The sequence below is a fragment of the Cystoisospora suis genome (genome assembly GCF_002600585.1).
Source record: "Cystoisospora suis strain Wien I chromosome Unknown contig_2488, whole genome shotgun sequence".
NCBI classification, from domain to species: Eukaryota; Apicomplexa; class Conoidasida; order Eucoccidiorida; family Sarcocystidae; genus Cystoisospora; species Cystoisospora suis.
In genome coordinates this window covers 1-27,985 of record NW_027155287.1, presented here as the reverse complement: position 1 = coordinate 27,985, position 27,985 = coordinate 1, and the positions used below count along the sequence as shown (strand labels likewise).

The 27,985-nt window shown below is 48.7% G+C and overlaps 1 protein-coding gene across 1 annotated transcript in view; it reads left to right on the top strand.

Annotated features, from left to right (window-relative positions):
* The window catches only part of CSUI_005180 (uncharacterized protein), a 29,149-nt gene extending 1,484 nt beyond the window's left edge, over positions 1 to 27,665 (top strand). The window contains exons 3-10 of the mRNA XM_068065359.1: positions 509 to 12,467; positions 13,299 to 13,370; positions 13,942 to 16,254; positions 17,017 to 18,156; positions 18,905 to 19,051; positions 19,347 to 19,955; positions 20,835 to 22,523; positions 23,738 to 27,665. Of these exons, the coding sequence (XP_067922662.1) occupies positions 509 to 12,467; positions 13,299 to 13,370; positions 13,942 to 16,254; positions 17,017 to 18,156; positions 18,905 to 19,051; positions 19,347 to 19,955; positions 20,835 to 22,523; positions 23,738 to 24,850 (19,042 nt within the window). The 3' untranslated portion in view covers positions 24,851 to 27,665. The remainder of the gene's footprint in view (positions 1 to 508; positions 12,468 to 13,298; positions 13,371 to 13,941; positions 16,255 to 17,016; positions 18,157 to 18,904; positions 19,052 to 19,346; positions 19,956 to 20,834; positions 22,524 to 23,737) is intronic.
* The last annotated feature ends 320 nt before the right edge of the window (positions 27,666 to 27,985 follow it).

The window sequence follows — 27,985 nt, the reverse complement described above, 5'->3', positions numbered from 1 at the left end:
TAGAGGTAAGAAGAGAGAGAGACGAGAATAGACAGACGGTCGCGGTTGACGCGCTCGTCTTTATCCTTGTCTCCGTCCTAATACTCTATCGTCGACGCGAGATCTCCTTGATTCCTCTCTAGTTCTCTACTTCAAGAGTTTACAGGGACAGAGACACTGAAGAGAATGGCTTTTCTTCTGTTTTTGTGTAGAGGCAGAGAGACAGGGGTAAAAAAGTCACTTTTCTTCAAAAGCATGTAAAGTTGGGATGTGGCGTAGTCAAGTAGCGCTTCTATTTTGGGAATAGAAAGAGTGAGAAGATCTGTTTGTTCTTCTTTTTTGTACATAGCCATTTCGTGTGAAAACATCAGATAAATGTGTATTTCTCTAGTATATCAGTATACATATGTATGTAGAAGGCGACAGAGACAGTGTATATAGAGGTGTGTCGTCTATGACTGCGGGAGGAAAGACTAGGTGTGTATAGAGCGAAAGATTCTTGTGCCCGTTGACTTATGTGTGTCTACAGAGAGAAAGCAGAGAATATGATTCTTAACTATCTGAATGCAAGGAAGAAAGCTTATGGCCTATGCCTTCATACGGAGATAGCTAGGGAGGCACCGTTTTTTCTATGGAACTTTGAAGATGATATGGAAGAAGACGACGAAGAAGAAAGAGAAAGAATAAAAGAGATGAAAAATCTCGATGCTCGCGATGTAGAACGAATGTTGCTGGAAAGGAAGCTTGTTGTCGAGTCCTCCTCCTCCTCCTCCTCATCTTCTTCTTCATCTACCGAGCTGCAAGCTGCCGGAGAGCGGGTGAATGGGGATGCTGTGGAGGAGGGATCATTCCCCGTGGTGCGCCGGCCGTCGGGTTTCGAAGACGATAGTAGTAGGAGAAGTGAAATGAGAAATCCATCTTTCTCTTCCGGGGTTGCTGTGTCTCTTCAGTCCGTTGATCAAACACCTATGTCATACCAAAGGGGAGAGGATGTTGGACATAGTACAGGTAGTAGTTCCAGTACTAGTAGGAGCTCTAGTCTGACGTCTTCATCTTCTTCTTCTTCATCTTCCTCGAGCCAATCGGTCACCTCACCCCATCCTTCCTCGAAACCTATATCCTTGTCTTCGTCTCCTTCGCTGTTATCTCCTTGTTCGGCTTCTCCCCGGTCGTCTTCTTTCTCTTCGTCTTCTTCTGCTTCTCGTGTAATGCCCTCCTGTAGCTCTTCATCATCATCATCATCCTCGTCGTCTTTTCCTTCTCCTCCTGTTCCTCATCCTTCTGCTTTGTCATCTTCTTTTACCAGTCCTCCTCCTCCTGCCTTTTCTTCTTCTTCTGCTGTTTGTATTCCGTCTTCATCCACCTCATTTTCATCTCATCCCGCTTCCGCTCCGACGTCCTCGTGTTTCCCGTCTTCCTCGCTTCCTCTCCCTTCTTCTACCTTTTCTCCGAAGCCTGGAGCGGTCCCTTCTGCTTTCCCGCCGTCTTCGCTCTCGCCGGCGGTCGATCAGCCACATCAGTCTGTAAGGGTGAAGAACGAGCAGTCCGAGAGAAGAGGGAGAGATGCTGTATCAGGAGTAGCTCCTCGTAAGGAGATCAAAGTGGAGGCTCACCAGGAGAGTGACGCGACGACTCGAAGAAATCTCGAGTTATCAGTGAATGTGCCTCGGGAATCTTCTTCAGATCATCTGGCAAGAACAAGGCTTACGGATGCTTCTGTACATCCTGCTAGGCAGTCACACGGCTCTTTGCCGTCTTCTTCTTCACGTTCTTTTGCTAGTGCTGCTCCGCTCTCTTCATCTTTGCCGGTCAACGAGAGAGGAGAAATAGATCAACAGACAAGACTTGCAAGAGGAGGAGGGAGATTTGGAGCAGACTCGTTAGAAAAGAACAAGAATGGAGCTGAGGGGGGGAGAGCAGGTCTCCTCGGGGGAACTGAGGTTCCTATCTCGAGGACGCGTGTAAAGGAAGAGGAGAAGGAAAGGGAGTCACAGGCCCTGAAGACGAATATCGGACTCAACGTGGGACAACAGATCAACGTAGGCAAGCAGGGCGCTCTCCCGCCCTCACAAGCAGAAGGAGGAGGATGGGAGCAAAGAAATCCCATGCAGCAACGTACATCTGTGTCGTCTCGCTTCCCACAAGAGACGGCAGGAAGGAACTACCCTGCAGATCAAGAGATAGGATCTCGTCAAAGAGTTATTCAGCCAGGTGTCGTCTCTTCCGTGTGCCATCCTGACCATGCGAGGACTGGAAATGCCCCTGTGTCCACTAGCACCTTTTCTGCTTCTTCTTCGTCTACGGGTACACTTGCTCACGTTGCTAAGCGGGAGAAGGTTACTGCGGACGCCCCTGCATCAGCAGCATCTTCTCGTCAAAGCATACCTGTCAGTCAAACATCTTCTACATTCACTCCTTCTACTTCTCATCCTCTCCCTTCTACCATAACTTCATCAGCTCCTGCTCCGCAGAACTTAGCTCCAGGGGGACATCTTTTAGTCTCCTCGGGAAGGAGTCCGCGTGTTGTCGCTCCTGTTGCAGGAGAAGCTTCGATATTCTCGTCATCGTCAGCCCGACCTCCTCCTCATGTTACCACAGAAGCAGGGAGAGGTCAAGAAAAGAGAGGTTTAGAGGGAGAGAGACGATTCTGTGTTGGAGGTGGAGATAGCGAGAAGAACAACAGATATGGCGTTGGAGAGAGAGGCACGATGGTGAAGGTAGAGAGAGGTGGAGGCGGTGTCCCTTCTCCGGAGAATGCCTCAACAAGCCGATGTGCGACTACCACTACTAGCAGCACAGGAGAAGGCCGATGGGAGAGCTCATCAGGGGTACCCTCGGCGAAAGGAAGGGAAGCTCTTGGCGTCAAGGAAGAGATGAGGACTACAGAAGCAGGGCACGTGACGAATATAACAGCCGACGAGAAGAGCAGGAGGGGGACAGGGAGCCGGGAGAGTGATAGGTGGGTCACTGTGGAGGAGGCGCGTACAAGTGTGAGACCTACGAACGATGCAAGATCTCTGAAGAGTAGCGAATGTAGCCAGTTGATACAGACGAAGAAGCCTTCCTCTCAGTCTGCCGGGGTGGTACCTATCTTGTCTTCTTCTTCTCTTTCTTCATCTTCTCTCCGGCCCCGTGCGTCTTCTTCATCCTGTTGTCCTTCTTCTTCTACGTTGGCTGTGTCTTCTCCCGTCTTTCCCTCTTCTGTTCCTTGTTATTCTTCTTCCTCCTCTGGATTCCCGGCAGAGAAGAAAGATGGGACAAGCATCCCTTCTATGCCTTCGTCGCCCTCTCCTCTGTCCACCGTTTCAAGAGAGAACAACACAGAAGGTAGAATGCGAGAAGGAGAAGATACAGCTCGAAAGCGAAACCGAGATGTCGCAGCAGAAGGGAAGTCTAGCAAACACAGAGAGGGAGAAGACAGTCGAGCTCCTGGTTCTCTTTCTTCCCCCTCGTCGTCGTCTTCTGTGAAGGATCAGAGAGCCGGATTGATGGTACCATCAGATAACGTCACACAAGAATCAGCCGAGGATGAAGACGAGGTGGTTGTATTAGAGGTGCTTGGGCCTGCTTCAAACAGAAAAGAAGAAGGACAGGCGCCCCGTCTTGCAACTTCGATAACGATGACGTCGGGGGCGGCAACTCGCGGGAGTGATTCTCTTGACGTTTCTTCGTATAGAGAAGAACGGGGAGAGAGAAAAAGCATGAGTCCCTCCTCGCTATCCTCTTCACACTCGTCTACCCTTCCTCTCAGTCATAAATCTTCATCCAATGTCTCCCGGTCAACGGCATCTTCTTCTCCGTCTCTTCCTGCAGCAGACCCTTCACCTTCTCTGTCGCGGACTCAGTCGGCGTCAGGTCCCTCATCTTCTTCTTTACGTCCATCGTCAACAACGACGCAGCACTCGGGTCTAGAAAAGGAGAAGGAATGTAAGAAACAACCAGGAGGAGGAGGTGGACTTCCTTTAGTGGGAGGAGAAAAGAAAAATCCTTCTCTTGTACCTTCTTCTTCTCCTTCGTCTCTCCCATCATCTTCTTCTACCTCGCTAGTGCTGCCCTTACAAAGACGCAGGGACTCTGGTGTATCCGTTACAGACAAGCAACAGTTCACAGCAACAGCGACGTTACAAAAGGAGGGAAGTCCAGGGGGGGGGCAGACAGCCTCGGAGTCGTCTTCTTCTCCTCCTCCTGGTATCTGTGCATCTGCTCCTTCCCCCCTTCAGTCGTCTTCTGTTCGTCTAAAGCAAGCTATAGAGACGTTCTCCAAGATTTGCTCGCGTACAGGTGCGAGGAGACAAGCCCGCCTTATAGACGATCCAAAGTCAGGAGACGGCGGGGGGAGTCAGATAGGCCGTGGCGGTCGCCGTCGTCGTGTCGAAGGAGCAGGCTTCATAACATCATCTTTCCTGCGTGCGTCAGATGCTTCAAGACGATCATCACAACAGACACCCGTTGAAGAAGATATGAGCCCAAGACTACCTTCAGGAAGTCCAAGGCCTCTTCTTATGCCTGCCGGTCCTTCTTCTTCTTCCTCTTCTTCTTCTTCTTCTACCAGTCTTGCTTCTTCCTCTTCTTTTTCAAATGCAGGTCTTCATCGAAGTGATCACCAGGGTGCTTTTCCCTCTATGAGTGGACGAGGGACAGAAGGTGTTAGCATCCCCTCGGCTCTTCGAAGACACCAGCCTAGTTCTTCTTCTTTTGCTCCTTTCACTTCTCTCAGTACGTCGACCGAGTATTCTTCTTCATCTTGTACAGCGCTCAGATCGTCAGCAGGGGGGGCGTCTTCTTATTTCCCTTCTCTAAGTTCCAGTTGTCCTGCGACCGAACATCATCCTCCAGGCAATCCATTTCATACCAGTGCTACTGCTATATCTTCTATCACCACTACTACCACTACTACATCCTTCCTCACAGCTTCCTCTTCATCGCATCCTCCTAGTGGTTCTTCTTCGTCTTCTCGCCTTCCTGTCGCTGCTACGTCATCCATCTCATCTGTCTCCTCTTCTTGTTCTGTAAGGAGCGGAGGGACACAGCAGCAACCGCAGCTTCAGGTAGCCGCCGTGCGAGCGGGAGAACAACAGGGAGAGAGAAGAGACGTGTCTAAAGTGCAAAGAAGAGAAGAAGAGAGGAGAAAAGGAAAAGAAGAGAAGAGACCGTCTTCATCTGTTGTCACAAGTAAGAAAGAGAAGAAGAAGACCGATCAGGCTGGAGGTGTTTTGAAAGCTAAAAGTAAAGGGAGCCATCGCATCCAGGTGCCTGGTCTTAGTATCAGGAGGGCTAGTGGCAATCTTTCTATGAGAAAAGGAGGAATGCAGTTATCTCGGAAAGCTCTTTTACTTCTGGGAAAGAAGCGGAAAGAAGAAATCAAGAGACAACATCTTGAGGGTAACAAAAAGATGAATGTACGACCGAACAACAATATGGACAGTGTCAGGAAGAACGAAGAGAGAGAGAGGGCCAAAGAGAGAAGACGCGCAGAAGAAAAGGCAAGGAAAACCACACAGGAGAGTGGAAGAGGCGGAGAGAAGAAGAAGAAAACGAAGAAGAAGAAGAAGGCGTTGTCTCAAGGGACAGCACAACCAAAGCAAAGAGGCAGTAGTAAGAGTGTCAAAAAGGAGGAGGAGAAGAAGAGAACAGGTCATGGAGTCACTTTTCCTTGTCCTGTTCCCTCGTCAAGTCCGAGGGGGCTGGGAGAACAACAGAAAGAAGAGGGAGCGAAGCGAGGCGTGTCTTCGGCGCTTACAATGCCAGGAGGGTCTGCTTCTGCGGTGCAAGACAGACGGCCACCCCAGGTCCCAGTCCATGAGAGAAGAGGGTCGACGCATAGCGGGAAAGGCGAAGAAGGAGAAAGCGCATCACAAAGGGAAGACAGAGGTAGAGCAGGGGGAGAGAGGAAGAACTTGTTGATGCCTCAGTCAGAGAGAGATCAGGCCCTGGCAACTACCATCACCACGACTACTACTACTACTACAAGTACGACTACTTCAAGTGTCACTGCAGGTGTGTTGCCCGGCCAAGTAACGGAAGAGAGAAGTCTAAGAGAAGTGAGAGGCCAAGAACAACCACAACCGCTACGAGGAGCAGCAGGAGGAGGAGGCCTTCAACCACAGAATTCCAAGCCCCCGTCAGCCCATTTGAACGCTATAACAACGCCTGGTATGGCCGGTCCATCTCCCATGCGATCCCAGCCTCTACCTTTCATTTCTATGAGAAAACAGTCTTCTTTCTCCTCTTCATCTTTCTCTCTTCATCGTCTCATGACATCTGATAAGCCCCTCTTCTCGTCTCTTCCTTTTGCTCCTCGTGATGACTCGTCCTTCGTGTCGAAGAGCCTGTTTCCCTCTCCGGTTTTGGGGAGGCAGCCTCCCCGAGCCGTCGCACCTTCTCCCGTGCCTGTCAATGCCTCGTCGTCTTCGTCCCCTTCTTCAGAGGAGATGTCACAGTCTCAGGCAGATTCCTGCTCAGGGAGACAAGCACAGAAAGAGGAACGACAGCTGTGCAAAGGACCTGTTGTGCGTAACGAGATCCCTAGTCATGATGGTAATGTTGGAGAGAGAAAAGAAGCAGGAGTAAAAAGCAGTCATGAAAGAAGACTGCCGGAAGGGCGAGATTCCCAGTCCCTTCCAGGGGCTCGGGCCCTCTTCGTGTCACCGGGACAGAAATGCAGTGCTGCTGTCTCTGGCGCTTCCTCTCTCCCACCTTCTTCTTCGTCCTCGTTTTCGGTGTCTCCGTCTCCCTTAGCGTCATCGTCTTCTTCTTGTGCATCCTCGCCCTCTCCCTCGTCCTCCTCCTCCTCTTCCTCTTTTTCTGCTGTGTCGTCATGTTCTTCCTCTTCCTCGTCCTCCATAGTAGATGATGAGGTTGAATTTCTCTTCGTACGTAAGAGTAGCAGAGAGGTCTCTTCTGATGTAAAGGGAACTCCGCCGGCAGGAGGTTCTTCTGATCAACCCCGGGGAGTTCTTCCTCCTGTTTCCCCATCCTCCTCATCCATACCTTCTTCTTCTCTTGCGTCTTCTTCCCTCTCCTCTTCTACACTTGGGCCGATAATCTCCGGTCGTGATTCTTCCAAGGCAAGCATAACAAGCACTACGCTGCGATCCACTATTAGTGACCCCTCTCAACCAAACTCCATCATAGCAGGTGCTTCTTCTCTCTCGGTTCTTCCTAGAACTACCGCGGCAGCTTCCGCCGGTTCCGTCTCGATCCATCTTAAATCCTCTCCTGCACGTCCGAATGCCCTAACAGTCGGAGAAACTCGCTTAAGCATGGATAATAGAGGAGGGGGTCCTCACAGAAGTTCTTCTCCTCTGGGTGATGGTCTTACTTCATTCACTCCGGCTAACTCTTCTGATCTTCCCGTTAAACCTAGACAAGAGTCACGCGGTCTCATGTCTTCTCATCTGTCGGTAGCATCTTCTTCGTTTTCTCGTCAAAATCACCCGCCTCCCCCTCCTCCTCCTCCTCCTCCTCCGTCTCTTTCATCTCACCAAAGACTACTCTCATCTGGACGTGTCGTTCTTCAGTGTCCTCAGCAGGGGCAACAGCACCCCCAGCAGACCGGGGGTGGAAAGCAGCAGTTGAAGCAGGTAGGATTACCGAGTAGTAGTACCACTACGACGATGAGTAGCAGTTGTTCTCTTCAGTCGTTTTCCTCGTCGTTGTCATCCTCTTCTTCTTCTTCATTATCACCAGCCACGAGAAGCCTTTCATCAAGCGTAGAGTCAGCTGTCCGTGCCCATCCAACTGCGACTCGACAGCAGTCCTCGTTATCAACAGCATCGTCTTCTTCGTACCTAGGTCAGCCATCGGGAGGCCTTGAGATTTCCCCTGTCTTCTCCTCCACCGCCTCGTCCTCTTCGTCTCTTCGTCCTCCGCCTCCAGCAAGTATGGCCCCGGTAGTCTCTACGCCTCAGCGATCCCTCCCCTATCCTCATATCTTACCAGATCCTTCTTCTTCTACATCACCCCGTCTTTCCTCTCTTCAGTCTTCTTTACCTCTTCCTCCTTCACCCCGTTCTTCTCCACCGCATACTTCTTCTCTTTCTTCACCACCCCCTGCCGGGATAGGATGGACGGGAGAGAGAGCTGCACCATCGACTCAGTTTTCACTTGAGAATAAGCCTGCCTCGCCAGGTGTCTCTCTCTTGTCTTCTGGTCCTGTCATACTGCGCATCCCTTCTTCTCCTGCCGCAGTTACTGATACAGAAGCAGTGGAAGTTGTCGGAGGGAGTGTCGGCTCGTCAAAGTCGCCGTCTGCTGCCTTTATCGTTGATTCTTCTTCGCCTTCTCTGCCTTTGGGGCGTTCTCCTTTGTCCTCGCTTGAGAAGAAACAGGTAGAAGAGGCAGAGGCTCGAGGAGCGAATGTAGGAGGAGAGAAGGAGAATTCGTCAGCCGTCTTAGCCACGCGGGTTGATAGTCAGAATATTATAGGAGATAACAGAGAGTCAAAGCCGTCTGGTGAGAAGAAGAAGAAAAAGAAAAAGGGCAGTTCCAAGAAAATAGTCGCACAACAAGAAAGGATTTCAGAGGGGGAGGGACATGAAGCTCTCAGTCGAGTAGGCGGTATTGATGGGAAGCGAACTGATTTGCTTGGGGTGAGGAAGGGAAGCCGCGAAGAAGATGATCGTGCGAGCTGCATGGTAGACAGCGGCCGAGAGACAGGTAGAACACAAGGAGAGGAACCACGACGAGGAAGCGGGTCCAGGGACAACAACGGAGAGGGGAAAGAACACGGGGAAAGAGCTGAAGAGAAAGGGACGATGGAGAAGGGAGATGAGGGAATAAGATCGGGATACGTAGCACCAAGTCACGAGCAAACGGATAGTCAGAACGCCTTGGCAGCGGAGCAGGGGGAAAGGAAAAAGAAGAAGAAGAAGAAAAAGAAGAAGAAAAAAGAAGAAGAAGAAAAAGGGGACAGCACCACTGGAGGACACCAAAGCAAGGAAGAGAAAGGAGATGATATTAGGGATGCCGACGGAGCTAGAAAGGAGAGCCGAAAAGAGGCAAACTGTCAAAAGGCAGAAGAAGGAGATAGAGGAAAAGTAAGGCGAGAGGGAAAAGAAAGGGAGAGAAGCAGATCTGAAAGTGTTCATCGACGAGAGAAGGAGAAAAGACAACGAGAGAAGGGGAAAGCGTCGCTTTCCCAGGGCGGTCATGCTGGGGGCCAGCAGCACTGCCAGGAGCCTAGTAGTGATAGGAAGCGTGGAGTGTCAAGGGAAGAAGGGAGAGAGAGCAGACCAGTTGGTGATCCTGAGACAGGAGAGGCACATAGTGGTGAAGAAGAAAGACAGAGAGAAAGAAGGAATAGGAGGTCTTCATCTCCACGTGGTCGTGATGATAGGGGTGCCTCAGTGAAGAAGGAGGTAGAGAGAAGCAGTAGAGGAGGGCGCGATAGAAGACGTTGTGATGACAAAGAAAGGCGAAGGTCTGAAGAAGATAGAAGAAGACATAGAGAAGAAGAAAAGGAAAGGAAGATCGAACCCGACTATAGACATCGCACAGAAAAGAAGGGGACGGGGACAAGCCCGAGACGCCAAGATGATAGGAGTAGAAACAGAGACGGCTATGAAACAGACAGCGGTAGAGGAAAAAGACACGATTCTCGAAGTGAAGAAGAAGAGAGGGAAAGAAGGGAGTCTAGATGGAGAGAGGATGATAGGGGGAGAAGATGGTGGGAGGACACGAGGCGAGATGATGACCGACGAATGAGAGAGAACGACAGATGGATAGAAGACCATGATAGGGGGAGAAAGTGGTGGGAGCGGCTTGAAGACAATAGGAGAATGAGAGAGGAAGACAGATGGTTAGATGAGGATGAGGATAGGGGGAGACGGGGCGAGGAGAGGAGGCGAGAAGAAGAAGAAGACAGGAGATGGAGAGGTGGCCGAGACTATGGTAGGTCGAGGTACGATGATAGGAGAGATGAGTCCTCCGAAAGGGGCAGGAGGGCGGAGGATACATGGGTAGGCGATGATCGGAGAAGACGCGAGGATTATAAGAGATATGAAGACGACACGCGGAGAAGAGAAGAAAACAGATGGGTAGACGATGTTCGGAGGAGACACGAGGACCGGTGGCGAGATAAGGAGAAGACGCCAAGAAACAGCACGGGCGAAGGTTCTCCGAGTCACAGAGAAAGGAAGGAAGAGATCTCCGCCGATCGTGAAAGAAGGGACTCCTCGAAGAGAAGAAAACACAGTCACGATGAGGAGAGACGCCGTCAGGGCAGCGCAACTGGAAGCACACACACAGCTAAGGAGAGAGTAGAAGAAGGACACAAGAGAAGAGAGCGTGAGAAGGCAAATGAGACGAAGAAGACGTCAAAGACGCCTCTCTCCTTTTCATCTTCTTCTAAGGCTGAGACCAGGACAGGTACAGGATGGGGAAAGAAGAGGACGGAAGAAGACGAAAAGATTGAAAAGGCACAACCATCAGCACGAGTAAAGCACGAGACAGAAGAGCGAAGACGGGCAGGTAGTACAGTGAGGCATGAGGGCTACTCTGGTGGCAGATACACCAGCAAAGATGGAGACGAGACGTCTTCTCCTCCTGTCTCCCCCCGGGCCAGCCGTGTAGGGAGTAAGAAGAGTCCTAAGGATGCTCGGAGAAATCGAAGTAAGAGCCATAGCCATAAAAGGAAGAGCAGTCGAGGGAGGGTAAGAAGCAGTAGCCACAGGCGTCGCAATAGTAGTCAGAGCGGTAGCCGAAGCCGTGGAAGGAGTAGAAGTGTTAAGAGTTATAAGAGAAGGAGTCGCCACTGTAGCGATAGTACTAGTAGTAGCACGAGCACGAGTAGTAGCTTAGTGTCTAGTAAGAGGGGAGACATGACCGAAGGGTATTCTTCTTATGTCTCGTCCTCCTCCTCCTCGTCATCGTCTTCTTCTTCTCCTTCGCTTTCATCGTCTTCATCTTCGTCGTCTTCCTGTTCTTCTCTTTCTCTCCCTCCTTCTCATCGTGGGGACTTCTCTCGTTCTTCTTCATCTTCTTCATCCCCGTCTTCGTTAGACCGCAAAAAGAGAAAACAACGCCATGTGCAGTCGTCGTTTTCTTCAACTTGCTCTTCTGCTTCATCGCGAGATCAAGAAGGAGATGATTCCACGCCCATAACAGAAAATGAAGGGGGGGAGAGTGACGTTTCTATCAAAGATAGAAGTGGGAGGAAGGCAGAAGGCGATCGCTTCGTTCTGAAAGTTCGAGAAGTCTCACCTTCTTCCCCAAGAGACCATCTCCATGAAGAGGATGATCGCCATATACCTCATGGAGGGAGAAGCGGAGACCCTCGTTCTTCTTCTTCGTCTATGAGTCGCTCTCGTTCTCTTCTCTCACCTTTTCCTTCCCTTCTTCGTCGGCGTTCTCGCTCTTCTTGTTCATCCGTCTCTTTTTCCGATCGATCAAAGTCATACTCCCGAAAAAGAAGCCGACGTCAACGCTCTCAGTCTCTCCCGTCTCGTCGTTCTGTCTCGCGATCTCTCGTCTCTCGTACTTCTGTTTTCTCCGAGTCTTTCCCTGATGGCGTCTCCACTTCTCCACTCTCTGCTCCTCCTTCCCCTCTGACTCAGGCAGATGAAGAAGAACGTGATGAGAGAGAGAAAGAGAAGGAGGCATCTGTTGATTCTCGTGGTGAGAATGGTAAGGCCCCAGCAATCAAGGGGTTTGAAAAGGAGGAAGAGGCCACTAGGAAGCTGAAGAAGCCAAGTGAGAAGAGAAGGAGTATAGACTTAGGGATGAATGATACAAGTGTCGAGTATAGGGACGATTCTTCTTTGAAGAGTTCTAGTAAAAGAAAACGCGATTCTGAACGACTGCATGCAACGACTTCACGAGATGAAAGCACAACAGACTTATCAGAGGCCGAGATGTGTCTTTCCCGAAAGAGGAGGCTTCCTTTGCTTCGTTCTTCTTCCTCCTCCTCCTCTGACCCTGTGGAATCTTGTTCTTCACTTCGTCTTGCTTCAACAAGTCAACGTGATGGTTTTGAGAAGAGACTCTCTCCAAGGGCCTCAGCAGCTTCTTCCTCTTCTTCTCATCATAGAATGAGTGAAGAGACGCAGGGAGACGTAGAGGGAGGGACGACGGCGACAGTGACAAAGGAGACTGGTATTACTATTACTACGAAGAGTTTCTCATCTAGGAGTTCCACGGTGGTTTCTGGGGGGGTAGGTAGCGAACAAGGAAGAGAGGAGGAAGAAGAGGAGGAAAGTTTTCTGCAGTCCATCGAGAAAGACATCCATTCCTTCATTATGCCACGTCCCGCCATACTCGGTGAAATCGCTCGAGCTAGTCGACGGGTGTCTCTCGGGATGACGGGGAAGAACCTCTCAGTGAAGGCCTTTTCACACAAGGGTGAAGGGGGAGATAGAACAGAAGGCGGCCACCATAGACGAAGAGAAGAAGAACAGGAAGCTCTCTGGGGTGATCTACTAGATGAAGGTGTTGTATGTGTCCCCGGTCCAATGAGATGTTTCTGTACGGACTCACATGGATTTCTCTCTGTAAGCCTAGCTCCATCGAACAACTTTTCGAAAACACAAAGCTCTCCTTTTTTCTTTATTGCGTTCTACTGCATTCGTCTTCTTCCTCCTCTTGTCTGTTGTACGTGTGTATATGTACAAGTGCAGGGCATGTTGGTATCTAGCCCACATCTATCCCTCTGCGTCTCCCGGCATATGTATGACTACGGAGGGTATGCATGTATGAGAGTGTGTATGGACGATGGACAGATGGGTGTATCTTTGAATGGACGTGTGAATACGTGTGTGTACAGACATACATATGTATGAATACCTATATATGTATGTATGAATACGTATGTATTGATATGCATATATGTATGTATAATTAGTATTGGTCCGGCTTCTTGCGGGTGGTGTTACGACCTAGGTGTTTCGGGCGAGTGAACGAACTCTGTCTGTTTCCACAATGAAGAGTATATCGTGAGCAAATCGTATACAAGGAGTCTACCTACTTCATGTATGACTATACATACAGCATACGTACATATATGCGTGTATGGAAGAGAACAGTGAGTGGTGTATGTATCTGTGTGTATCGGGTCCATCAACACGTGCTCTTATGAGACATCTAAACAGCTCTCCAACACATTGAAGCCTCTCTCTTAATAGACCGTAGGGAGGCAGTCCCATGATGCCCTCTGTGACAGGGAGAATTAGTATGTCACATCTTCATTCTGTGGATATCTATACATTTATAGATACAGATATAGATAAAGATATGTGTATGTATAACGGAGGTATACACAATTGTGTATTTCTGTTTCATCAGCTTCGATTGTCCACTGGTGGTTTGGTTGTTGTCGTGAATAGGCATCATACTCTTCCTCATCTCGAATGGATCTCGCGAAGCTTCTCTACGCCTTAGGTTTCCCATATGGCGCAGTAAGTCTTCTAGCCAACGGGGGCACATGGGGGCTTTCCACGTGAATAAGAGCGACGGAAGGATTGCACCAAAGCAAAAACACATCGATGAAGGGAAACTTCTCATGGACATACACACACCGGCGCTAGTTGCCTGTCTTCTTATCTTACGTAGTTAAGAAAAGGAGGGAGAGACAGCTTGTAACGAGGAGAGGTGGTACAAAGGACACTGAAGTAAGATAGGTAGATAGATTCAAGATATCTAGATCAAAGGTAGACTGAAGATAGATAACTTGCGAGATGAAATGAAGACAGGTAGATAGTTCAAGATAGATAGATACATAGATAGATTCGAGTTCCTTCACGCTTCCTCGTATCTTTTCTTCCTTCTTGTGTATAGATGCCCGTCCCTTCTCTCCTCCTTGATGACAGATGCCGCACCTCATAGTAAGAGGGGTAGTACTGAGTTGGTTTGTGACAGTGATGTATGGTCTAAACACGCAAGCAAGTTCATCCATTCCGAAAAGTAGGGAATTTTCCAGCTGCAGTGTTTCATTTTCTGACTCTTCGTTTCTTTTCTTTCTTCTTTCAGATTCGTTGTCGCCTGTGTCACTTAGTATGCCATCAGTGCATGCTCCTATGGATGTGTGAGCCTCTTCAACGTCTAATATATCGATCTTTTCCGTCTTCTACATCTTTACGGAAACCTACGATTCCACGTACATTATCAGGAAGAAATAGCGGATCAGAAGGCGGCGGTCGAAGTTCTCCTCCACTTCAACAGCAGCCGCAGGGGGTGTCTTCTTCTTCACCTTCTTTGTCACAGCAGTTAAGCCGTTCCTTATCCTCCTCAGCTTTATCGACTTCCTCATCTGTTTCTTTTGGGAACCAGTCTATTGGTGAGCCGTCTATTCTCTCTTCACAAGAGGAGTCAACTTTATCAGATCACCTTCCTAGTAAGAATACCCTTGACAGTTCGAGTGATAGCCGTCATAGTAGCTCTCATCGAGATGTTCTTGCCATGAAAAAGATAGGAGGAGGAGAAGCGGTTGCATGTGCGAGAGATGATGTGAATAGACAGGAAGCGATACAAGGGAAAGAGAATATCGACGGAGACAGAGATAGTTCTGTCCTGTTGTCATCCTTATCGTCGTCTAACATGATAGATACGGATAGCCGTCAGGATAGTCTTGAGAGCCGTAGGAGCGATTCTTTTCTTGCCAAGGAAAGAGATCTCCCACGTAAAAGCTCCATGATAACCGATGACGTCTCTTCCCCCTCACGAGCTCCATCCCTTTCCTCTTTACCTGTGGCGAAGAGAGGAGATGTTGAGAAGGATAAGACTTCGAGATTTCCCCTAGCGGGAGAAGGAGAAGGCATAGGAATGAGGAGAGGCTTAGCACAGGATTCTTCACGTATAGGAAAGAAATCCGAGGAGAAGGAGGAGGAAGAGGACGTTGTCTCGGTACTCCTCGATGAGAAACCTAAGGAAAAGAAGAAAAACGACGTGACTCATGAGTCAAGTGCAGAGATCAGAAGTGGTACAACTCAGAAGACAAACACGACGATGATAACTTCTAGCATGATCACAACGAGGAATGCTGGCATCTCTGGTGCTCCCAGTGCGAGTCCTACCTCACCTAGTAGTATTGTATCACCACACCAGCATAGCACGGGTGCAGTGGTCAATAGAGGGGGAGAAGAGGGAAGAAGAGTAGGAGGGGGGGGTCTCACAGGACAAGCAGCCATGAGAAAGAGATGTTTTTCTTCGTCGAAAGACTCCTCGTTTTGCTCTTTAGCGATATCATCCTCCTCCTCCTCCTTTTCTTCTTCCTCCTCATCTTCTCCAAGTATTTCTAGCACACCTGTAGACCGTCGTTGTCATGGTGCGTCCAGTCAACCCAAAGCAGCAGAGGGAGGTGAATGGCGTGTTGAGCAAGTTCTCGATCACAGGAGCAATTTAGCAAGAATTGCTGAAGGTTTCTTCGGGAGATCAGCTGTCGAGAATGCCTTTAAGCGCCTTGGATGGAGATGGTTCCCTCCTCTCTGTTCTTCTCTACTTCCCTCAGAGAAGACGACGACCACGGCGAGAAAGATAGTCCAGACGAAACCCACTAGGGAAGCATGTAGATTAGGGACGTCGTATTCTCAACAGCCCCGGTCTCTCTCGTTATCTCTCTCAGAAGCAACGACAGCTGCCAGTAGTAACACGAGTACTGAGATGAGCTCAGCTCCAGACCCAACTGGCGCCTCAACAGATCATAACAGTAGTCAAAAGGGCCCTCTCTCAACCACTCTTTATAAGAAGGTCAATAGTGGCCCGTCTAATACAGCGGAGGTCGTGAAGGCCGAAAGATCGGAGAGACCGAAGGAGAGAGAGGCTGTAGAAGAAAACCAAGAAGACGAGCAGCCTTGTGAGGAGAAGGAGGGGGGGGGGAGTAAGAAGAAGCCAAGGCTTGTCGGAGATGATGATGGCGACGTGGTGTTAAGAGAGGGAGAAAGATTGTCTTCTTTAGAAAATGTTGAGAGGGACAACGGGCTCAAAGAGGAGTCATGGACTACTCATGGGTCTTCTCATGTAAGCAGGGCAGCAGACTGTAGGCATGATAGTGAGGTTCCGAAGATCAAGAGACGATGGGGAGCGAAAGAAAGGAAGGTAGATCAAGGCATCAGTAGCCTTAGTAGAGGGGGAGAGGAAGCAAGAGAAGATACAACGACTACAGGAGGAAAAAGGGTAGAATGTGCTGGAGAGGTTGCTCGATATGGGAACACAGGACAGTTACAGTCGTTAGGGGAGCAACAAGAGAGAGACCAACAAGAAGAGCATCAGCATCAGCTCAGTACCTTCAATCATCTAAAGGAGCCTTCCAAATATACGTGTCTTATGTGCGCCTTATTCTTATCGGTAAGTTAGGTTTCAGGTCCTGTGTTGGCATGTGTTTTCCATCTCTCTCTTCTTTCTTGCGAACATTTGTTAGCTCCTTCCTTTCAATTCTTCCTTCTCTTCACGACTCCATCAGAAGAATCACTTGCTTTCTTGCAGGAGTGATCTGTTTACCTAGTCTTGCTCATCTCAATGGTAGGGTCCCCGTATGATCATTATAAGGGGACCGTTTCACCATGGATTGTTATCAGTCGACATCGCTTACCTCCTTGTCAAGAACTCTTCTCCATCTCTCTATATGTCTCTGTCTACGTCACTATTAGCATTCTAGGTGCTCTTGTGTATACATGGAGAGAGAGAGCTACAGGTATCTAGAAACCTCTATATGCATCGTATGTCTTTTTCGCTATATACCCCTATGTCTGTACGTAGTTGCGTTTAGGTGTATGGGTGGTATCATGTATGTAGACGTTGAACGGCGTGGTCGGAGCGCCCTCGATATAATAAGTCCAGTAGAATAGATTTCTCTTACTGAATCATCAGAGCTGCACAAAGGTCTGCTGCCTCATTTCTTATAAAGTGGATGGTTCAGACTTTCTACATACACATGCATGGATATATCTATACAGTACATAGGACTTGTGTGCTTCAAGGTATCGAAAGGTGTATCTGCCTTTGTAGAGGCGTATATCTACTGGGGTACACTAGTGAGATGAGACGGCTAAGGGCTCGTGTTTTGACTGCTCGTCTATGAGTGTCTTTTTTCTTTTGCTTCTGTTACAGATGTCATCTCTCCCTCCACCTTTACGGGTGTGCGGCATCCGTATGGTATCCGCACCAGGATTAAGCTCTTTTTCTTCTTGTTCTTCTTCGCCCCTTAGAGAACCTTCTCCGCCCTCCATGCGTGTTTCTTCTTCCTCTTTTGTCTCTCACCATCAAAAAATGCATTTGCATCCTTCCTCAAAGAAGGACGAAGAAGGAGTGCCGATGTCCTCTCCGTCCACCACTCCCCCTGTCAGGCAATCCGAAGAGCGGCAGCAGAACACACAGAAGAAGAGATCTGCTTCTCCTACTCCTCCTCAGCCCCAACCGCCAGCTGGATCGATGACTTCAACAGTGGCACGTCATGAAAGTAAGAAGGATGATGATTACGTTGAGAAACCCCCAAGTATAGATATGCCACCCTCCCCCTGTTCTTCTTCTGCTTCTCTTTCTCCTTTGCTTCCATTAAAGCCACAGAAGACGTCGCCTCCTGGGTGGAGTAGTAGAAATCTCATTCTTCACTCTCTTCTTAAGCAGCCGCCAGATGGATGGTCTCGAGTCGATAAGAGCGAGCAGAATAGCAGGAATGTGAAGAAAAGAGAGTGCTTTATTCGCCGGTTTGAGATATGCTTCGAGGTCACCGCAGAGGATGTCGAAATGATCAAGAACTTTGCAACCAAAGAGAGAGAGAAGACCGAAAAGTGTCTTCTCGATAGCACTCGTGGTAGTAGAACAAGAAGAACAACAGGTGAGAGAGAGCATAGATCTGGGGATGATCACGTAAAGGAGAAAGAGGAGGGAGAAGATTCAAGGCGGATAGAAGACGACCGAGAAGAAGGAGAAGTCCTAGAAGTAGACCGAGAAGAAGGAGAGCCTCAGTCTCAGAAATCGGAAAGAGGACGAGTGGATGAAGGGGGTGCACCTAGAGAAGGAGAAACACGAGCACCGGGAGGAGAACTCTCGTCAACAGAAAAAGGCAGTTATCAGGGCCGGAAACAACATCAAGAGGGAAGATCAAGAGGGGAAGGAGAAGAAAGTCTCGGCTTTTATATGGGGTGTATACGATTAGATGATGAAGAAACCTATATACATGCAAGGCCAGTTATCAAGTTTCCTGCCTTCACCTGTATATGTGTTAATCCTCGCTCTTTCCCCTCTATGGTAAGAAGTCGTTGTTTCTTACATGCTATCTAGTGTCTGCTTGAAAGACTCACCTGCCTCATGACAGATGGAATCTCCTCCATTCTGACGTCTGGTGTACCTACACTTGGCGGATTCTACACAATCTCTTTCGACCTATTTCGCAGTATTATGTGGTGTTCATACAATCCCGGATGAGAAGCAGGCTTGACTGTCGACCTGATCTCATCGAAAGACAGGTGGCCCGCAGGCGTACACATGTCAATCTGTATGCACGGATACACCTGTGTATGTATGTATGTACTACGTAGCACGACACACCGTCGTCCTCAGCCTATCAAGTGGGAGGCATGTTGTCTCGTGTCTGTGTACATGTCTAAGTCAGAGAGAGCGAGCGGATCTTGATCTTTCCGAGCCTTCATGTAAAAATTCAAGTTCACATCTACTCTACAACATGTGTGTACGGACAAGTGTACTCATCTATGTACATAGAAATCTATATATGTATATTTGGCTATATCTGGGCATACATCAGTTCCATGGAAGGAAGAGAGGATGATCTCTCTACTGCTTTAGTTATTTCCGTGATGTCTTTCTCTCATATCTTCTTCAAAAGCCTTCTCATCGGAACACGTTCTCTTTACCCTTCGATCTCTCTGTGTATCAGTCTAGCTGCCTATCTATCTATCTATCTGTCTCTTCATCTCTCTTTATGTGACTAGGTGGAGGTGTATCTACTGTCGAGTTCATCTGACTGTCTGTTCTTCAGAAAGGAAGTTCACATTCTTCCCCGTCTTCTCCGCACTATCATCACCACGGATGGAAGCGGCGCGTGACTCCGAGAGGATGTACACGTGTCGATTCTATCTGGGCTCTCGATGTGTCTCGTCTTCATATCGGGATGAATTCTGTTGAGGTGAGTTCGTCCGCTTTCTTAATGCATTAGATCAGATGAGATGATAGGTAGACAGACAGATAGACTAAAGATAGATAGATAGATAGATCAGAGATAGATAGCTAGATAGATGACTTTTGATGAAAGGTTAGGGGGGATAGGATATAGCGGTGATCGTGAGGAATGAGTGGTGCTGTAGATGTCCTTTTCCTCTTCCCTTGTGCCAGTGAGACAATGCAGATGTGTACAGGAGGAATGTCTAACTCAACCTTCGCCTCGTCCGTTTGTCTGATGTGGCAATGATTGATGTATGCAGATTTGTGTAGGATATAAAGAACCTGAGCATGGCACTCCTCCTGAAGGTGTCTATCTGTTTGGAGTCTTCTTTGGTCGATTCTTTCTTTCCTGTCGTCCGCCTCTTCTATCTCCCAAGTGGTCTCCATCCTCTGCTTCTCCATCGCGACATTCGTCACTTTCGGAGGGAAGTCTTTCTGTCCTATCATCACGACAGTCGTCCCTCTCACTATGTCAAACGAGAGGAGAAGGGGGGGGAGAAGAAGGGAGAGAAGGAGAAAGAGAGTCAAAAGAACAAAGGCCACAGCAGCAGGATCAACCGTCTTTATCATCTTCTTCCTTGTCTTGTGAGAATCATGACGATAGCGTCACCCCTCTCCATGACGGTAATCCTAAGAGTCTCCCTCCCGTTGTTGGTGTACCCAGTGGCGCCTCTTCTTCTGTTGCTCCTGGCTGTTCCTCTTCTTCGTCTCTTCGTAGCTATTCAAGCCTGGTGTCTTGTTGGAATTCTTCTTCCTTATTGAAGGAGCTACAATGCAGGGTAGAAAGAGAGACAGGCACGAAGAAGCAAAAAGAAGGGATTGTGGAGAAGACAGGAGGAGAGAGGAATCTCCATCATCAGCTTATGTGGGTAAGCCTAAGCTGTCGGTCGGAATCTCGTGAGGAGAAGGAATGATGGCTAAAGTTGTTGAGGGAGGTACTTTCTCGTCAGAAGTAAAGGTGGGGGGCTGATCATATAAGAAAGCCATGAAGTTGGTATAGAGCTCTCTCTTTAATAATGAAGTAGTGTTGTGATGAGAGTTTTCTTCTACTCTCGGTTACTTCCGCTTCTTCTGTTAGGGTCTTTATCAGACCACGCGATCTTCTTGAGCACTTCCTGCTCCTTCACGTCCTCTCTCTTCTGTCTCATCTGTACGTACATCTCGATCTATCGTGGCTGGGGCGGGTTCGTTCCCGGTAAACCGATTTATGGCGTAGCTCGTCTTTGAAGGAGATTGGATTCGAGAAGATGTATGTATCTATCTATATATATATATGGAACTGTTGGTACGCCAGGCCTATATGCTGAAAGCCACTAGAGTTGTTCTTGGTATCAGTAGGTTTAACTCACAGTATATAGCATACACTCTCACCTTTCTGTCATGACTTATCTTCCTTTGCTTCTAAACGCTCTCTCTCACCTTTCCTGCTTTCTCCCCTTACTACATCACTTTCCTGTCATCTTGGTGCAGTTTGATACATACATGATACATGCACGTGTATACACACAGCATAGATAGATAGATAGATAGATAGATAGATAGATTAAAGATAGATAGATAGATAGATCAAGGATAGATAGATCAAAGATAGATAGATAGATAGAGATTACGAACATACGCATACAGCTGTAACTAACTAATACACGTTATTCTGTTTGTTCTACTCAAGCAGATTAGTCCATCGCTGGCTTCGCTGATTCTCTCTTTGCTGTCTCTCTCTCTCTTTGTCTCCCTGTCTGTCCTTGTAGATCAGGCATCTTCTTCTTGTGGAATTTGTTCGAACTTCACGGAGACACCAGCAAGAGCAGCAGCGACGAGCTCTGTCCACTTCTCTAGATCCTCATCTCAAGCAGCATTTCTCTCGTTGGGGAAGGGACGTGTCATATAGCCGTTCTCGAAGGATTCTCAGGAAGTCTCTGAGGCTGTCTGATCTACATCTGTCGCCTCTCCTCCTTCGAAGCCTTTTTGAAGGAGAAAAGACAGAAGAAAGCGATGAATCCATGTTATCGTCGTTATTTACAGCATTGCAGGGAGATTCGAGGCGAAGCGAAGTAGGAAGAGAAGAGGAAAGCGCTCGTGGAGAAATATCAAGTGGAGTTATTGGGCGTTCTATTCATTGTCGTCATATTGAACCCTTTCAAGTGGATAGGCACTTGAGAAAGAATTTGAATCTATTACAGGCCTTGGAAAATCGATGCTTCTCAATCAATCTTCAAGTAGCTAAACCATATTATCATCGACACCCCCATCATAGCAGCAGTTCAACGGCTAGCTGTGTCTCAGGCGAAAAGACGAATAATAGACTTCCTTCTTCACATACGGATGATCTGCTTCTTCTTTGCATCAAATCCCTCCTCCAAGAGAGCCGTTTCCTAGCATCGAAAGATAGGGCTCTATTGGCTCGCCTTTTTCCGAACAAAGACGGGGTGATGCTGTCTTCTCGTCTTCCCGTGTCGTCCTCTTCTTCATGTCAAAGAGGCCTAACGGAGGGCTCTTCAAGACTTCGTTCTTCTTTATCTTCTACTTTACATGCTGATGTAAAGAAAGAAGAAACAAAGAGTGAAGAAAGTGGCGGGAGTTCGAGGAAAAAGCTTTCGAGCGATGGAGCATTAGGAGGTGACGTTGATGAGGGAAGTGATGGGGAGAACAAGAAGAGAAAGAAGGAGAAGAAGACGATGAGTGATAACAAGAAAGAAGAAGAGAAAGAGAACAAGGTTAAGAAGGAAGAGGCTAATAGTGATACAGCGCCATCATGTCTTGATCTTCTTCACGCTGATAAGGAAGAGGATGAGAACCACGATGATCGACAGGCCCATGTCTTCCTGAAAAGTAAGAAGAGAAAGACAGGCGCCCGTGAGGGAGACGAGGAGGAAGAGGAGATGTATGAGGCGGAACGGAGAGGGCAACCAAAGAAGAGAGATGACAAGGATGATGAGGATGATGTTAACGATCCTAAGGAGGAAAAAGAGAAGAAGAGAGAGAAGAAAGATGATGATGACGAGTTGAAGAAGAAGAAGATGGAGGCAGAACAGGTGAAGGAGAAAGACGACGAAGAAGAAGATGAGGAAGAGGAAGAAGAAAAAGAGGATCTATCATCTCTTCTTCCTTTAGAAACGTTTCTTCTGTGGAGATGTCCTGTATGCGGAGTCTCTGCTAAACCTCATGAAATTGTTATCGATCGACTTCTCCATGAAAAGTTCCGTGAGAATCTGGATTCTTTCAGGCGCGCTCACCATCGTCCTCTCAAGACAGAAAGCTCGGATGATCACGATCATAGAAAGCAAAGAAACAAGACTCAAGATCGCACAACCGCGATCGCATCATCGTCTTCATCTTCTTCTTCTTCTTCTTCAGAAAATCTCTTCTCAGTCAACGATCTACGACACCTCCAGTCATCGCCGCTTGTCTCCACTCAGACAGACTGTTTGCACGTCACGGTACGATAGACACGTCTATAGACTACTTCACTCGGTTTCACCTGGCTGTGAAGAAGAGTTTCATTTTTCTTGTAGCCACTCATCTTGGCTCCAGGGGAGGCTCGTTTTGTGAATGTAGGGTGCATGTTTATTTCTCCAAACACAGAGGGAGATAGCGGGCTGGCCCCATCAGATACACCTCAATTTCAGGTCTATATCGTCGAAGGATCACTATGGAAGAATATTCTCGCGTGTATATGCGCATATGAACGTGGACTATATACATATACGTGTATAAGTAGATATACGGTGCAGGGTCAGAGAGACTTTGCTGGAGCGACTTCTCCGGTGGTCCTCTATCTTCCACCGCTGTACGTTCTTTTTAGTCTGTGTGTATTGGACGATTCAGGGAGTACACACACAGTGTTCATATGGATGTTATGTGGATAAGATTCTAACGTACGTACTCATCGTTATCTCTGTGTCTTCATGCGATTGCATGCTGAGTGAGATCGGAGGCCGCCTGATGAGAGGACGAGACGGCTTGCTCCTTCTGTGGTTCTTTCGTCTCTGGTTCGGCAACATACGTCGCTACTCTCCTTTCCCCGTTGTTTCTTCTCTACACCCATGACGTACATATGGGCGAGTGCATCTAACAGGGGATCGGAGTGGATACGTTTATGTGGTCGTAGTCATATATATATGTGTGTATATGACCACATGTACATATATATAGATAGAAAGAAGTTAGTACCATCTTTCGCGTACAGAGCCGGCAGTAAGAACATAGATATTTCAGTAGCTAGACCATGTATTATCGTAATAGTAATAAGGACGTCATATGTAGGACTCGCTTCGGCACAAATAGTAATCCGTCAACCGCTGCTGCTGTAACTTTCGAGAGTGTTGGATCGTGTTAGGCATTGTAGTACCACTCAAGACACTGAACATAGACTCAGCATATATATACATATGTATGAAGACACACACGTTCTGTATGTACCTAGATACATACATGTATGTATAATATGTGTATTCCCGTCTGTTCAACGTGGATGAAGGGTTGGGGTGAACTCCCTCCGATGTCGTGACAGCTCTGTATGTATGTATGTAAGTGGGTTTGTATTGTGTACTTTCTGCTGATGGTGGTCATTCATTGTAGGAGTGATTCCCGATGTGAAGGAGCCGATGTTTCTTGTTTCTTCTTGTTTTTCTGCCTTTCTCCTGTTGCTCAGGTAGAAGTGAAGGAGGTGGCGGGCAACCAGTTTCTTCTTTCAGTCAAGCCTTCATCAGCACCCACCAGTTTTTCTCGTGCTTCTTCCTCTCTCTTTCCCTCTTCTTCTCTCCAACCTCCTCCTCTGTCTTTGTGTTCTGCTGAGGAAGAAGGGAAAGGATTTTCTGCCTTTTCTTCGTCTTCATCATCTTCGAAATCTTCCACAGCCACAAGCAGTACAGTTGACATGGATACTGGAGAAGATCAAGAAGGGCGTCTTTCTCTTTCTCCTCTTCCTCCTCCCTCTCCCTCTCCTGTTTCTTCTTCCCCATCTCCTGTGCCTTCTTGGGTCTGGCCTTGTTCCCCCCCCCTAGCACCTTTCTTGTCTTCTTCCCCTCGTGGTTCTTCTTCTTCTTCTTGCTCACCTCCTGTTTATGAATGTTCTTCTTCATCCTCCCCTCTTGTGCTTTCTTCGACGTCATTTTCGACCTCATCCCTTGTTTTTTCCTCTTCTTCGGCCTCTTCCGTAACTCTTGTCCCTCCTGCTTCGTCTTCTTGCTCAACCGCGGTCTCCTCCTCTTCTGCTTCTTCACCCTCTCTTCATTCCTTTTCTCCCTCTCCTGTGCTTCTTTCCTCTTCTCCCTCATTCTCTCGTGCCACCACCGCTACTACTACCTCTTCGTCATCTTCTTTTTATCCTCCTCCGCCTCCGCCTGGATCTTCTGTTTCTTCTTTATCTTCCGCTGGCTATTCTTCCTCTTCTTCTGCTGGTTATCCTTTCTCTTCTTCTGCTAGTTGTCCTTCCTCTTCTTCTGCTAGTTGTCCTTCCTCTTCTTCTGCTAGTTGTCCTTCTTCTTCTGTTGGTTATCCTTCCTCTTCTTCTTCTCTTCCTTGTCATCCTCCTCCTCGCATTCCTCCGCCTCCTCCCCCGGTTCCTCCTCCTCCTCCCTCCGTACCTCCCCCCCCTCCAGGTCCTCCTCCTCCGGCTGTCTCATCTCTTGCTGCTGCGACAGCTGCTGTCTCGTCTCTTGCTCCTACGACAACTCGTGTCCCCTGTACTGCTGCGACTCCACCTCCTCCTTCCTCTTCTTCGCCCACGGTTCACATTCTTTCTTTGTGCAAGTCTGAGGAATGAAATGAGGACCCAACTTGTCAAAGATCGCTAAAAACCCGCACTGCTTCTGTTGCATGATGACGATGGTAGACATGACAGGGCGCAGGGTAGCTAGAAGCAGAATGTCTATGTGTCTGAGGTGGTGAGTCACCGTCATTGTCTTCGCATGTTGTATACACGGAGCATTAGGATTGAAGGAAGAGAGATATCTGTGTGAAGGATGTTGGTTTGTGAGGACGAATGAGGCTGGATTGTCGTTTCTCTTCTCCGTCAGATAGTGAAGAAGGTTTACCGCAGCCGTAGAGGCTTGCAAGAAGTAGCCCTAGATTCAGACGCCAGCCTCTTTCTCAACGGCAGTGCAAACAAGCTGTCCTTCGTTACTAGGACCGGGAGGTAGTGTGCTAACAAAAAAGAAGTTTCTATCAGGTTCTTCTAAAGCGTGAACGCTTGATAGCACCTGAGTGAAGAAGAGGCTTTGTATCTCTTCCGGCCATAGAGGTCGATTTATCTCTTTCTCCCTCNNGAGGGAGAAAGAGATAAATCGACAGGGATTGTAGAGACCGTCTCTTTCAAAATGTCAGGTGTATGTACGCGTGCGTGACTGCACAGCTCTATATCTCTATCCTGAAAATCTCCTTTCGAATTCTTTTTCATACTAAATCAATCACCAGCAGTCCGGTTCGTTCTGAGAATCAGGGACCATCTTTTTGTGACGGGATCCACACACTGCAAGAAAGGGAGACACGCATACGCTCATGTCATCGACATCTTTGCTTGCTTTTTCTTCGTTGATTCTTCCTCTTCCCTCTTCCTCCTCGACTGATCTTCTTTTCCGGCGTTATACTCACATACACGTATGTATGTAATGTACGCTTGTTGAAAAGGAAGGCGAAAGAAAGAGAAGAGGACCCGAACCTGTCAGTCTGCATGTATTCTATCTATCTAGCATTGACGAGGGACTTGTTGGCGCATGCAATGGACGTTGTCACTGTGTACGCAGATAGAATAAACAGAGGGAATCAAGACTTCCGAAAAGACTTGGCTTCTTCAAACAATATTAGGCATCTGATGTTATTGGTGTGTGTACGAGCTATATTGAGGGGCATCTTTGCTCCCTCCAAGTGCGGCACGTCAGTGTTGAAAGGGTGACTTCAAGGGTGCTCTCAACAGCTGTAGCACTGCGTGGCCCTCTGTGCGTGAGTAGTGTCTACGACAGTCATGTCAAACGTATGTTCTACTGAAGACAAGTTGGGCACGTGGAAAGGGGCGCAAGCATCTCACTGCACCGCGAGTGTGAGGAGGAGGAGGAGGTCATCGTCCAGACGTGGTGTGGCCGATGGTTCTAGTACTACGAAAGAACATAGGAAACCTAAGATATTTCTTTTTCAGGAGGCGATGTAGGGACGAATTTGGCGCGGTGTCCGCTGTTGTTGCTGTTTTCAAGTCCGTACTCTTCTACAAGAGGCGGTCGTTCTTCCATTCTCAGAGGGTCAGTGCTTCGTGTTCTGTGTTCCGGGAAAGTGACGGTGCAGCGTCACCAAGAAAAAGGAGATTTGGAACACGTAGAGAAGCACCACCTCTGAGCGTGGTGCCGTGTCTCCCCGCACCATGGATCGCTTTAACACCCCGCTATGGTTCTCTGGTGCTCTGATGGTACAAAAAGGGCCCTTTCTGGGCGGTCAGTAGACACCATACCGGCAAGCTGTGGACGTGAGAAGAGAGACATTTCAGAAAGGCGAAATGGCTTCGGGGATGGTCGGATCTCCCCTCTCGCTCCCGACAATCGCTGGCTACCACGCAGACGTCACGTTCGAAGCTCTCGCTCCCGGCGATCGCTGCCTGGCACAGGGGTGTTACGTTGGGTTGTTCCGCCGGGGTTTGGCACTGACCGGGCACGATGTCGAAAGATGTCGTCACTGCTGCGCGGGCGGCGCCACGTTCCGGCGTTATAGCCGGCAGCGGAGGGCGGAGTAGACGGGAGGCGTCGGGCGTGCGTGCAGAGGTGCAGCATTGCGACGTGCCCCGTCGGTTGGGAAAAGCCTGTGGAAAGGGACTTCTGTAGGGGCTCCGCCTCTGAACTCGTTTCCCTATCGCCAAGTATTTTCCGCTCGCGGCGCCCAATTACCATTGTAGCAAGCCAGGGCGCTCGTCCAGAATACCGCCGGCTGCGTGCGGCTCGCTCCTTGCCGTAGTTTCGGTTACAGTATTCCCAGAGAGATTGCGTGCTTCTGTTCCAGCAATTACCGGAGAGAGTTTCGTGTACAGATCTCCATAGTTAGCCGACTCTGTCGATACACAGGTGTGTGCGTAGAGATTTCGCTCGAGGCTTCTTCGACGAGGTTGTCCGTTGAGACAGTTCTCGCTGTCTGTGGGCGACCGTACGGCGCTGCCCGGATACCCGGTTTATTCACACACATTAAACCCTAAACAACGGAAACAAGGGAGGAGTTTTTCCGTTTTACCTTCGGGGTTTACCCGACCCCTGCCACTACGACACTTGGCGCCGGGGGAGTGTTGAGTCGTGCAGCCGACGAATGGCGCAAACTAGATTTCGTGCAATCACGTTTTTAGTGGTCATCGTGCTGCCCTCGCACCCAACAGTACTAAAGTCTGGTATAGCAAGGGTTCAGCTGAGCGAAAGCGAGGCAGGAAGTGGAAAGCATCGTAACGCTGATACTTCACCCCTTCTCCTTTAGGAAGCGCCGGATGTCTCCGGCAGTTCTTGATCCTGTGTGCCCGGTAACTGGATTGCATGTGAGTAGCTGAAAAGAGTTACCCAGTTCCTTTCAAGCAACCTTGTCTGTCTTGCCCGACGCAGTGCACGCAACACTGTGGCAACTTTGTAGGTAATGTCCCACTTGGCGGACGTTACTGTATCATGTACTCGAATGGCAGTCCTAAGCTGAGTGAGAAACGAGTCGCGGGCTGTTCAGTGCCAGGCAAGCATCCTCTTGTTGGAGACAAGATGTTCACTGTTCAAGATAAAGACGGAGGATGTCCACGGGAGAACAGGGAGGTGTGCAAGACGGGCACTGGTATCAGGTGGAGAAAAAAGAAAGAACTGTGCGATTGTTTTCAGCAAGGAGAGCAGGCAAACACGTGTCGGAAGTCTCACTGGCTCCTTGCCGAAGGAGTTTGGAGTGGCAGGTGATATGC